The sequence below is a fragment of the Mixophyes fleayi genome, chromosome 3 (assembly GCF_038048845.1).
Source record: "Mixophyes fleayi isolate aMixFle1 chromosome 3, aMixFle1.hap1, whole genome shotgun sequence".
NCBI lineage: Eukaryota > Metazoa > Chordata > Amphibia > Anura > Limnodynastidae > Mixophyes > Mixophyes fleayi.
Genome location: NC_134404.1, coordinates 337,270,113 through 337,283,919, shown reverse-complemented (window position 1 = coordinate 337,283,919; position 13,807 = coordinate 337,270,113). Strand labels below are relative to the sequence as shown.

Below are 13,807 nucleotides of genomic sequence, written 5' to 3'. Positions count from 1 at the left end.
GTAGACCCATATAGCATGTGAATCAGCACTGCATGCTGCAATTAAGGATTTAATAGAAATAATTACACTTGTAGGCATATCTTCAATCCCCAGTTGGAAAATGATCAGTAAGAAAATAAGATATGAAGTCACGATTTATTTATAGCCCTGTGCTAAATTTAGCATGCAAAAGGTGACCAGCCTTACCGTTTGCGGCCACTAGATGGCAGTGCGGCACACGCAGACGGCCATCTGATGGAACCTGGATAATCTCTGCAGTGCTCACAGCTAGTGTTGCCGCACCTACAACGTGGCCCCGCCCACTTCGGCTTCAGTCCATGCTCTCCGCTGGGATGCTTTGCCAGGAGATGGGAACTTCCGGTGTAGACCAGTTTCCTGGGCTGCTGGCATTTAAATCCAGCTGGAAAAGGGCTGATGTGCATCTTTGGGACCTCTCCCCGGCATCCTATCAGCTGCACAGAGGAGCAGTATTTTGCCTATCGCATTAAAGGAAACCAATCTCCCTTTTGCATGTGTGTATCTGTTATGTCATTGTCAGAGATTGCATTTTGATTGTGATACCTCCTTACCTTGCAGCAGGGGAGAGCATAGGAGAACCTGCATTCCCTTCTCTCTGAGATTTCCAAATTGCACCAATTTCCTCTTTGCCTCATTGGATCTTGCACAGAGACATTTCTGCATTATTGAGCATTTTTGCTATTTTCATGTGTGACTGAGCCACCTCCTTGTCCTACTTTATTCTCTCTGCACCAGCCTTTGTATCCCTGCTTTAGTGCATCCACAATGTTCAGCTGGCTAGGCACCGATGACAGGAGGAAGGATCCTGAGGTTTTCCAGACTGTCAGCGAAGGGCTGAAGAAACTGTACAAGACCAAGCTGCTCCCCCTGGAAGAGTACTACAAATTCCATGAGTTCCATTCACCTGCCCTGGAAGATGCAGATTTTGATAACAAGCCGATGATCCTGTTGGTGGGACAGTATTCCACTGGGAAGACCACTTTTATCAGGTAGGAATTTTTGCAGCGGGTACGATATTTAGGATTATAAAGACCTGTTATGTTATATTACAGCCACATGGAGTCTGGAAATTGTACTAAACTTCTACACTATATAATGGGAGAAATTGAATTGGGTCATGTTTTAAATCAAATGTCCCCCATGACTGTCACATTTTTTGTATTATTATTTGAAGGGAGTCATGATGTATCCATCATTTGCTAATGCAGTGTTGGCTAACCTGTGATACTCCAGGTGTTGTGAAACTACAAGTCCCAGCATGCTAATATATAGCAGCTTATTGCTGGAAGGGTATGCTGGGGCTTGTAGTTTCACAACACCTGGAGTGTCACAGATTAGTCAATACTGTGCTAAGGGTTAATTGGTGACATTTGGCATAAAAAGGGGCTAGCATATTAAACTGGTTTTATCCAAAATTTAAAGTCCAGTAAAATGTATATACACCATTTATTATGTCCAAAGAACTTTCTTGGTATTCTCATTTATTCTTGTCTAGTGGGAACAGCCATACTGGAAAATTGATCAACCTCACAAGAGACCAAGGGGTATATTTACTAAGCTGCAGGTTTGAAAAAGTGGCGATGTTGCCTATAGCAACCAATCAGATTCTAGTTAGCATTTATTTAGTATATTCTACAAAATGACAGCTAGAATCTGATTGGTTGCTATAGGCAACATCTCCACTTTTAAAACCCCGCCGGAAACTCTCAGCTTGATACATTTCTCCCCAGAAGTTTAATTATGATCAGTCCTTTATGACATAAACTGTATCCAAATATTAATAGAGGTTTCTGATTGGGTCATCTCTTTTAAGCTCTGGAAAGGTCATTCCGAATACTATAGAGATTAGTTAAACATATTGACAGAGGGAAATATTTAAGGTACCTCAAAAGTCATATAAAACAAGTATTTGTCCTCTTCTGTATAAATACAAGATTCCCATCCATCCAGTGTTGATAGGAGGTGCTGGATGGATATCTGCAGTATAAGTCAAACTCCACCAAATCTCTGCGCGGACGACGAAAGTTTTTGGGCTGATGAGTCAGATGTGATGTAATAAATTCTCTCTAGAGAAATACAAAGTTGTAGCAGAAATAGATTTATTTTTCCAATGAGTCATCGTTATTTAATTTGTCATCTATTAATAATCCTTTCCTAATTTTTGTTATTTTAACGTTGTTTGTTGGGTACTATTCCTTACTATGTACTTAAATCCACCATGTTATCTTTTTCTAAAATTTTAAAGTCTTTGGGAGATGGCGAATAGTTACCATATGTAATATAGCAGTTAATGTAGCTATTTGGAAATACTTAACATAGTTCTCACATTTCATGTGCTATTTTTTTTATTTTTGCTTTTTATTCATTGCCTAAGCTATTGATGCCTCAAGAAATGGACGTGTGTGTGTGTGTATATATATAACACAAAGTTCTAAGGTGGCCGTGCTTTGGAGGATAAGAGTTGCCTATCTGCAAAAACCCACCTACTGCGGATGCTCAACTTCAGAGCTCTAATTTCCTTAACGCAATAGGTGGGAATAGGTAGTGTTGTTGTTCAGTAGTGTGACGCCAATTAAAAAGTGAAAGGACAGTCAGATGGGTAAATCCATCTATGACCTATCTGCAAGGCTACCAAACCAAAGAGATTTGGGCTTACTGGACGGCAAGTCCAGTTCTTTTGCAGAATAGAGAGTGTGAGACGTTGACCAGGAAAATGAGGATGTTGAGTGAAGTGAAAGTTGTAACGCTGAGAAGTTCTATTGTTATCATTAATTTATAAAGTGCTGACATGTTATGAAGATCTGTACAGTGACCATGAATGAAATAAATTGCCTACAATGACATGTAACAGAAGCTAAAGGGGTCCCTGCCGAAATAAGCTTGCAATCTAAGAGTTAATATAAGTAGCGCTCCCCGACTGAAGACCTATTTAAGTTTGGTCGATGACTATGCTGCTTTTTGGATTGGTAGAACAGCAATGGTGTCGGTTCTTGATCAGTGATGGAATTTCTTCTGTCGCAAGGGGTGCAGCAGCAGCGGGAGACTAGCACGCTATGCAATGGTGGTTATTCCTGCCGCTGTCATTTCAGCGCGAACACTGTGAACCTGAAGCCGCCGCACATGCTCAGAACAGCAGAGCAGGGGCCAAAGGAGGGCAGACGGCACCAGCCCAAATTTTACTACGGTGTTTGGCGATGTTGTACGGCCGTTAGTCTAGTTGTTTCCTACACATCCTCTCCAAAACAATAACTTTTAGGAAGCTTACATTGTATTTCCATAAAAATAACATTAATCCCACGGATTAGGATACTTTTCCTAATTTCAGGGCAGTTGACAGGTGTCATACTGCTTGGTGCTCCTTCGACGCCCTGTGGGTTTTATACAGGAGGTTTAGGTGGGTGTGGATGGTCCAGAATTTCGGGTATGTTTTCCCCTTGTTTGCGTGGGTTTCCTCCGGGTGCTCCGGTTTCCTTCCACACTACAAAAACATACTAGTAGGTTAATCGGCTGCTAACAGATTGACCCTAGTCTGTCGGGTCTGTCCGGTCCGTCCGTCGTCCTATATATGTGTTAGGGATGGAATTTAGACTGTGAGCTCCAATGGGGCAGGGACTGATGTGAGTGAGTTCTCTGTACAGCGCTGCAGAATTAGTGGCGCTATATAAATAAATGGTGATGATGAAGTGTTGGGTACGTTCCCTTGGGGACATGGCACGCCCATATATGACCTTGCCAACTTCTCGCGCACTGTCCCGATCATGGACCTCTACAAGTTGGGAGCTATAGGTGACCCACTCTTTTGGGTCGTGACCGGGGTTTAAGGCGTTACTGCAGTAAGAGTAGCGATACCTGCAGAGGAAATTAGTCCTTGATGATCTTTTTTTGTTTTCACTTGAACAGGTGGGGGTTGTTGTGGCGGTAGAAATGTACAAAGCTATTTGCCAAAGCGATTGAGCCTTAGGGTATAGCAGCGCTGAGCAGCTTGTTTAACCCTCACTCGTTCTGTTTGTTTATTCCCTCTTAGATAAACTACTATTCTCTAGTGTTTTGTTTTGATTGTAAGTCACGTTTACTTAGCCGTAGATTGTCAGGAAAAAAAATTGTCCCACTGAGAGAACCAACGGCAGATGCCCACTTAATAACAGCGTGCCGCTGTCGTGACCATAGAGCGCAGGGAGAGACGAATGCTTAACAATGGCACTTAAAGAGTAAATATACAGTAATGTTACTCATTTCTGGAGAAATACATAATTTGCCTTAAACCTGTAGAATTGAATTGTTACTGCCTGTGATTGGCTGGATGGAGCCCAGTCTGGTCCGGGGCCCCGATAGTGCTTTGCAGGGGGCCCAGTCCTTGCCCACGTTGGTGTTTAGTATTGTATAGTGGTAGTATGTGTATTAATGAACTAAATATTATATCCGAAATATTTTTTTTTGTAATAATATTTGTGCAAAAGGTTTTTATTTAAATAATGTAATCTTACTGCCTTGACGTTCCTCTTCAGCAGAGCGTCTTCTGCCCCCTCTGGGCCGTCCCCTGTCATGGTACTTGCCCATTAGAAGGTGCCATGTGTGAGCGTGCGTGGTGACCAGACACGGACTGGAAGTTGGGATCTGGGACATTGTCAGTCTCTGTGTAAAGACTGGCCTGGTGTTCCGTATAGATTGCCCAAAAGGCCGGTCTCTGGCATACGTGAGAACATGTAAAGAAACAAGCCCAGCGGGCGCTCGCTACACCGGGACTTTCCCCCCTAGATGTCTGTCCCGCAACACTAAACCTTGTTTTTGGCCGCAACACTGTTCACATTGGGCCTCATTTAGAGTTGGACGTAATGTGCATCTAAGACGTGGAGCAGTGAGAGTGTGCCGCAGCCTGGTAGGGTATTACGAGGGGCAAGCAACCCCAGTTACGTCCCACTCATAATACCCTACCGAGCTGCGAGCAGTTCCTGCAGCTAGCTAACTATTTGCGCCACCTAATTCCTGCCGCACAGATTTAACCCTTTTTTGACGTGCGTTCCGTCTGCGTCCAGGATTTACATACGGGGTCACACCCCCTGTGTCTATATTATACAAGTTCACGCCTTCACAATTCCGCGTTCCGCCCTTTCCCTCGTACTAAGCCGCAAGCTGTCGCAAGTGTAAATTGCATCCAAGATGCAGGCGGATATGGTGCTTGCTGCACATGCGTGATAGTGGTTTTGTGGTTGATGCGCCTAAAACGGACTTTGCGTCCGACTCTAAATGAGGCCCATTATGTTACCCCTCCACATTCAACTGCCCCAATCTGACCATCTCCTCCCTACAGTCACTACAGTATTGTATGGTGGCAGAGTGGTTAGCATTGCTTTCTCACAGCGCTGGGATCGTGCGTTCTATTCCGAGCAGGGCACGATCTGCGTGGGATTGTTATGTCCAGCCCCGTATTAGTGGGTTTCCTCCAGTTTGATCCCACAATCCACACACATACCGGTAGGTTAATTGGCTTCTGACCCTAGTGTGTGTTTGTGTGTTGGGGAATTTAGATTGTAAGCTCCAATGGTGCAAGGACTGATATGAGTGATTCATTGTTCTCTGTGTAGCGCTGGGTGATATGACGCTCTATAAATATCAATAATGGTTGTTTTACACCAATGGGTGAAATTCGGAAGGAGCAGAATGAAATAATTGTGGGCTCCAAAGGGATTTAAAGATTTCTGTCCTGAAATTACTTTAGTGTTTGACGACCTCCGCTCCGTTCCCTCCTCTGTTCTGTGTCTCTTGTTCCAATTCTTTCCTTCTTGTATCTTAGTTTGAAGTTATTGGGTAACAAAGCCACAAGTCTAAACTCCCTCAGAGCAGTGGTCTCTCTGTCCTCTATCTTACATCAGCAGATATTGGTCTTATTTCTTACGTCTTAAAGGCCTTCGCGCCGTCCTATATGATCCGTACTAGAAGTCCGCGCCAATCACATCAGTGTTGTTGCCAATATTTAGTTTGTGATATTTATACACTTGTTTATGTTCTGGTCAATCTTGTAACTATTAACATCTTCGCAGCCGATCTTCAGCGAACTTTCACATCCTTACCTCTACATTCAGCTCCATGTCAGACCCCTAAACTGGAAATGGTACATTTGCGTCGGAGCAAAGATGGGTCAGCGCACGTGTTTCCAGGTCTGTATCTTAAGTTGCATCCGGAGCAAAGATGCATTCATCATCATCATCCTCCTCTCCAAAGTTTGCACCAAGTTTATGTAGGTTAGAATTTACGTCTCGTATCCAATGCATTTCAGGATAAATCAAACTAAGGCCCTTCTCAAAGCAACGTGCTTAACTTGTGTCTGCATGACCTTACCCTACACCTGCTTCTGGGCCGATAGCCTGTGTGGAACTACAAGTCCCAGCAGAAGGGGAAATTAGGGGGGGTTTAGCAACAGTTTGATGGCTATAGGTTGTCGATGCTTCATTTACACCGTTCTCAGGTCTGATCTTCAGATGTGTCTATAATTATATGTCGGTGGTTGCGGTTTAGGACTCTAACCTGCAGACGTGAAGTAGTGTCTCACTTGCACTGTTTTTCCAGTGTTCATTATGTGCGGTTTATAATTAACTTGCAGTAAAGTAGATCCACAGGAATGTAACTGTGGCTGTTCTCTGAACCACATCTTACAGTTACACAAACAGATGAGATGCTCACTGGGATGAGGTATAACCACTAAAATCACAATCTTGCAGGACGTTGCACAGTTTTTGGGTGGGTTGCACAGGCAAAATGACATTTATACAGTAGTAAAGGTTCTGCATATTAACATTGCACCTACTAGTTTTATATCAATTACCTAAAGTAGCAGAATAACTGACCCCCCCCCCCCCCCCCACACACAGACCGTGTGGGAGGGGGGGGGGGGCCGATAGTATCTACGATTGCCGCTTACTCAATGAGTCTCCCTCTGAATGACACCTGTAGAAACATTGGTGCACAGACACATCAAGGAATTTTAACAATGTCCGACCTTTCTTGTGTCCAGGTTTTCTCAAAACAGTCCCCCATTTTTCCAGCCATAATCTTTAATTCACATTTATTTCTTTTATATAGATTAAAAACCAAGTGAACCCTACAAATCGTGATGAGTGAGAATAGATTTGTATAACCCTAAAAACATACAACGCGTCTCCCAGCATTTCAAAATTGGAAAGCGGGACAAATTACCACTTGCTGGAGGGGCGCGCCTCGTGTCATTTGTGGGACTGTTCACTGGAATACTAGGACTAATAACCTCACAGCTGGGCCGTAAATGTGATTTATGTGATGCACGGAAATCTCAATTCATCGGAGTTCAGTAAATATTCCACGTTTGGCATTGTATTCCGAAATGTCGTATCACACAGAACGTGCTGAGATATCTTTTCTCAGCTCCCTGGAGAATATTTTGAGGCTGTATTTGGCAGCAATTTCTGTGCTGCGCTACCCTGTACGGCTCTGCGCTGACCTGTGCCATTATACACTGCTCGATGACAATATATAGGAGCTCTGCTGTATATTTCACACTGATAGCTGGTTGCCTTTAGTTACTGTCCGTCACCCTGTGGATGCCATGTTCACCCCCCTCTAGGAGAGCTCCTGCACCCCAAAATTGTTGCCATTTATAAATAGGTTTTATTCTAACACGTATGAGGCAGCACAGATGATATATGTAGTAATAGCTGCATTGCTCAACCATAGACTAAACTGTAATATCCCCTCCAGGCACAAAGGTGCCCTAAATGTTCTCCTTTACCATGTAATAACCTTCAAACAATAAGTCTCTTATATATAAATGAGATCAACAAAACTAATAGTTTTTTATGCTGAGTATCCGTACAATGTTCCTTGTATGTTAGTACAGTGACTGCAGCACTTCTGCCTCACAGCACTGGGGTCATGAGTTCAATTCCCAGCCATGGCCTTATCTGTGTGGAGTTTGTATGTTCTCCCCGTGTTTGCGTGGGTTTCCTCCGGGTGCTCCGGTTTCCTCCCACACTCCAAAAACATACTGGTAGGTTAATTGGCTGCTATTAAATTGACCCTAGTCTGTCTGTGTGTGTGTGTCTGTATGTTAGAGAATTTAGGCTGTAGCTCCAATGGGGCCGGCACTGATGTGAGCGAGTTCTCTGTACAACGCTGCGGAATTAGTGGCGCTATATAAATAAATGATGACGATCAGCTAGAAAAAATGTTCCTGGTGATATTGTCATTGTACAGTCCAGACTACTAACCACGAGTTTCATTTAGTCTGTCTCCAGTTAAACATGAGTGAGGGGACATCAGCGCTGTCTTTAGTACATGGGTCACTTTTGTGTATTTGAATATTTTTATCACATTGGTCAAAGTGCAACTGGAAGGGCCAAAATGTGTTTTTTAAAATGAAATTCTAGAGATGAGGCCCAAAAACTAAAGGGGTAGATTTATCAAACCTTCTAAAAAGGAACAGTGTAGGTGTTGCCCATAGCAACCTAACATATTAGCTATCATTATCTAGAATGTACTAGACCAAAGCTAGAATCTGATTGGTTGCTATGGGCAACACCTACACGGTTCCTTTTTTAGAATGTTTGAAAAATCTACTCAGAAGTCTTTTTTGGGGCTAAAAAAAAAAAATGCGCAAGTTCCCGTTCAGCTCTTTTATCTCATTTAAATCTTTTTTTTGTGCATAAGTCGCAGCATTGATGAGCCCAGTAGACACTTGTCAAGGAACACCCCAATCCATCAACCAGATAATCTGTATGACTGATATTGTTATTTACTGATAAACTGAACGTCCTTCTGTAATGTTACCTCTCACATGAGTTATTTTGTCTCTTCAGGTACCTTCTGGAGCAGGACTTCCCCGGCATGCGGATCGGACCTGAGCCCACCACAGACTCATTCATTGCGGTGATGCAGGGGGACGTGGAAGGGGTCATCCCAGGCAACGCTTTAGTGGTGGACCCCAAAAAACCCTTCAGAAAGCTGAATGCTTTTGGAAACGCCTTCCTGAACAGGTTCGTGTATTTACATGAAGCATTATAGGCTGTATGACGCTAAAACGTACTACACTGTATCCCTAGTGTAATAATGTGTTCTTATTATCCTGTATCTATTCTGCTTCCTTTTTTGTGAAAAATAAGCATCTATTTAAGTAGTGTGTAACCGATCTACTTGTGAGCTAGAGTTTCTGCCAACCTGTGTCAAGTGAGTTTCTTTCAATGGCCCATTCACAATAGCGCAGAGCAGCCAAACAGAACTACTGGTGGTTCATTACTTTGTTGCAACAATGTTACTAGTCTGCTGTAGAGGAGACTGGAAGCTCAAATGTAGTTCAACAACCTGGAAAATAAACAACAATGTTTTCAATTTTACTTCTTAATCATTTCAAATGTTCCTTATCAACCCATTAGATTGTAAGCTTTCTGCTCCAGTCGACCAAAGTAGTCGCCAAATTGCTGACTAAATGGCTCTGTATGTTTCCTGTAGAAATCTGTCATTTATTTCCCTGCATCCGTATTAATAGGATTATCTGCAACAGATTCTTCTAGCTGTTATTTATTTACTGCAGTTGGCATCTAGCAAGCAGTAATATGTGGCATTTATACCAAGCAGCTTTCATGTCCTGTTGTGTCTTTTTGTTTTAAGACACATTCCGGCAGTAAGAACGGCACAGTGGTGGCACATACTGTTCTAGTGCTGGAAATATGTAGCCTCCGTGTTATCTGTGCGAGAGGAGTCTGCTCTGCATCCAGAAGGGTCTACACTAATGTCCTGCCAGAAAACCACAGACCGTGCAGGAGAAGCTGAGAGCTGCAATCCCCCCAGGGCCACTCGTACTGTTGTTAAACACTCCGGCGCATGTAGTAACGCAATATGGAGATTACCAGAGATTACAGAGTAAGAGAACGAATACTCCTGAGACTGGAGATAGCAGGAAAGCCGAGTCTGCTAATAAGCACTCAGTGTAAATGCAACATTTATCCTGTTTGTAAAAAGTATAATATTCCCGTAACTGCAGGATCCTATCACACACGGCAGAGCCCCGTCCGGTGGCCCCCGTGTGTACTGCAGAGCCCCGTCCGATGGCCCCCCATGTATACTGCAGTCCCCGTCCGATGCCCTCCCCCATGTATACTTCAGAGCCCCGTCCAGTGTCCCGTGTAATCCATTTTTGCGCTTGCATTGTTTTTATTATGCACTATTTGTACAGCGATGTACACCGAGGTCCTCCTTAACAAGCAAATTACATACAATGACATTGAACAGAAGCTAAAGATTGCCCCTGCTGCATCATCTTACAATCCGAGAGATGTGAGGAACAATTGATACAAAAGGTATTGGAAGTAAAACCCAGAGCCAGGACGCTTGTTCCCCAAGTCCACAGTAGTTGTGGCGGCAGCTGCTTCACTAAGGAGGCTGCGGAGATGGGACCAGCCACTGAACTGAGATGTTATTCCAGTAGATCTTCCAAACAACTGTTTGCTTGGTGTGATAATACTTCGCAGCACAACCATGTAATTCCCACTGCCTTCACAAATGTATAACTGTTATATGTGTGTTTAAAAGATGATTTATCTGCGAGTTCAAGCACAGAGCTGATTTAAAGTGCAGTCATCACTAAATGCCATCCACACGACACAAGAGGAGCCCACTCTAATGATCTGTGTGCAGTGTATAGCCTCATCAGAAACTAAATGCTCTGCATTTTAATTTTACTTATGTGACTGGCAGCTACCCAGTGTTCAAGGATACAGTGCCCCCTATTGGTCAAATACTAATTTCTTGGTGTGATCATGCTGTACACCCTTTAAAACCTCTTGGACCTTGGAGTATGTTTGTTTTGGTCAGCAAAAAAAGCGCAATACAAAATACTATGGTAAGCATAGTAACATATCTGTGAAATGTCCTCTTTAAAACCATCGGGAGCGTTCACAGACCTAAGTCCTTATTTAGGAAATACCAGAAATTTGGGTAGTTCTAGCGGATTCTCTTTGTGAAATGTGTGTGAACTTTCACAGCAGTCCTCTGATTATGAGACAGTGAAGTGTGAGGTCAGTTCATAGGCTGCTAATTCTCTGCTGATCTCTTACTTGCATAACAGGAATGTTTGTGCTGTGAGCTCTAATTTAAATTCTGTGATTATAGACGTCTTACAGGGTGGACCATCCCTAATTTGTTGGTGGATCTTATTAATAACAAAGCCTGCGTTATTTGCAGAATAGTAGTATCATTGTATTTGGTGATGACAGGATCAATAATCTTAGGACAGTATATTGTTCCATTGAATACTGCAGTATTAGTGCTGTAATCTCTTATTTAATAGGCGTGCATGTCCTAAATGTACATAAATGCTGCACAGGTTCTCCAGGATTGTTCGATGTCCTATAACCCGCCTGTGAAGAAGAGCTCATTACAAGTCACCAGCGCTGTGATTGGGTCAGTTTTCTTTCAATGGTCTCCAGCAACTAGTATAAGTTTTGGGAGCTCTAATTGGTTGCTGGAGTTCATTGAAGGAACAGCAGCCAATGAAAACAATGACTGTGCTGGCTGATTGTGATTAGTTCACCAGCATAGTTCAATGAACAGCTGGTGGTGGCACAGGAAGAGTGAGTGCATTGTATACTGGTCACCAGAATGGGCTGTTCATTGTATGCTGGTTATGGGCTGTTCATTGTATGCTGGTTATTAGACAAGGCTTTTTATTGTATGCTGGTTACTAGAACGGGCTCAGCTTTGTATGCTGGTTATTAGACAAGGCTTTGATTGTATACTGGTCATCAGGATGGGCTGTTCATTGTATGCTGGATATTAGACCAGACTTTTTATTGTATGCTGGTTATTGGCTCAGCATTGTATACTGTTCACCAGAAGGGCTCTTTATTATATTCCTCAGCCAATGGTGGTTTTCAGTGGTTGTGACCAAAAAATAAATAAAAACGTTCCCAAACTGGAAAGTAATTTATTTGCACAGAGGTTGTTGTCTGTGATTTAAAAAATGTTGTAATTTTAATGTATGTTTTTATGAAGTAAAACCATTTTACTCATCGTTTTTTGTTTGCTTTTTTAGTTTTTACAACTAGTTTACTAAAAATACAGTTTCCTTTTAATTTGGTTTTCTTTTCATCTACGAGGTCCAGCCTGTGGAGGGTTAATGGCAGCCTTGATCACGTTCCAGATTTTCTGTCCGTTTATAATTTTGCACTTGGAACAAACCCTGCAGTGGATGTTCCACAAACAGAGCATCTCTGTGAAAACAAGACTATGTTTGCAGAGAACTTCTGGGCCGACACGTTGTAACTCTTCTAAAACTCTAATGTACAACATGGTCTTACAATCCCTGCAAGGTTTTGTGACCCCAGGAATCGGCCAGTAGCTGCATCAATCAAACTTTTCAATAGAAAAATATTTGACAGATTGCAGGTGTTGAGTACAGTGGGGGGAAAAAGAGAAACCTATTTACTGAGTGACTATTTTTTGTTTATTCTGTATTATGCAGGTTTGTTTGTGCCCAGTTGCCCAACCCTGTCCTGGAGAGTATCAGTGTGATTGACACTCCTGGGATCCTGTCTGGAGAGAAGCAGAGGATAAGTCGTGGTGAGTTTCTGTACCTTGTATGCACAGCAGGGAATAATCTGGGCACAGTTGTTTTTGGTATAATAATCTTTGTATTGTTTTTGAGTAGCTGATTTTGTTGTAGACGCGTTTCACTTTCACTACTTGTCTATTAAGTATCCTAGTTTATGAGCAATGCAGACCATTGCACCTTTCACCGAAAAGAGAGGCAGCAAACGCAAATCCATGTGTGAAACCTTGTAGAATTTTATTGATTTTCAAATAACAGACACTTTTCTACCCCCTATTTAGCCCGTACAAGAGACCTCACTCACTTTGTTACAGGAACTTCCAGCAATGGGATTAGGCGTACTTCTATTTTCTACCTTACTTTTGGCACGGTCCAGATTGCTAGGATGATCTGTCAAGTGCTTTTCATTTGCTGGCAAGATGTTCTAACACGACTGCGTCTGTATTTGGGGAATGTGTACGTATAAAAAAAGAGATCCATCGTTGCATATTAGAAGCGTGTAATCCGACCGACTCGGTGGATACTTGGGAATGAAAGATTGACTGAAGGAGGTCCTGTAGATTGTCCGAAGAAAAGAAACGCGTCTGGGAAAAGTGTAGGAAAAGCTCTGAAGATGCTTGTAGAGGCACGGGATATAAGAGATGGAAACTGAGAGAGAATTTGGGTCGCAATTTGTTCTTTTTCAGAATAGAAGTTATAACAGGAAGTTTAACCAATGATGGAAACATGATCGATAAATGGTAATAGCTAAGAAAATGAGATTGAAAGTATATTGACAGTGTTCAGAGCATCTCAGGAAGTGAGGTAGATTGTAGGGTAGTCAGGGGAACAGCAAGACTTTTCTAAAAGTAGGATGTCATTGGTGAAGTTTTTGAAGGCAGTGCGTTTGTTTTGTGTGTCACGGCTGAGATCAGGGTCAACGATGAGTAGAGACATTAGCTGGAACCCCTTGGTCAATGGCTCTTGGTAGAGTTTGGTTAAGATATGGGAGTGACATAACAGGACAGGCGGCTGTAGAAAATGGGGAGAGCATTTATTGAGATGAAGTAAGTTGTTGGAAATCAATATAACTGAGGTTTCTACTGGTGTGAGGAGGCTTGGTTGTGTTACAGCTTGAAGAGGTTAAAGTTTTATTTGGAGAGGCCAAAAGAGGAGGTTAGAGACGGCAATTTAGATGGAGAAGGTGGATAATCAATTGGGATGTTGAAATCACTCAAG

General features: G+C 42.6%; 1 protein-coding gene across 1 annotated transcript in view; it reads left to right on the top strand.

The window, feature by feature from the left end:
• The first annotated feature begins 366 nt into the window (after positions 1 to 366).
• Positions 367 to 13,807, top strand: part of EHD3 (EH domain containing 3) — a 46,209-nt gene continuing 32,768 nt past the window's right edge. The window contains exons 1-3 of the mRNA XM_075204364.1: positions 367 to 1,007; positions 8,844 to 9,020; positions 12,503 to 12,600. Coding sequence (XP_075060465.1) covers positions 784 to 1,007; positions 8,844 to 9,020; positions 12,503 to 12,600 — 499 coding nt within the window. The 5' untranslated portion in view covers positions 367 to 783. The remainder of the gene's footprint in view (positions 1,008 to 8,843; positions 9,021 to 12,502; positions 12,601 to 13,807) is intronic.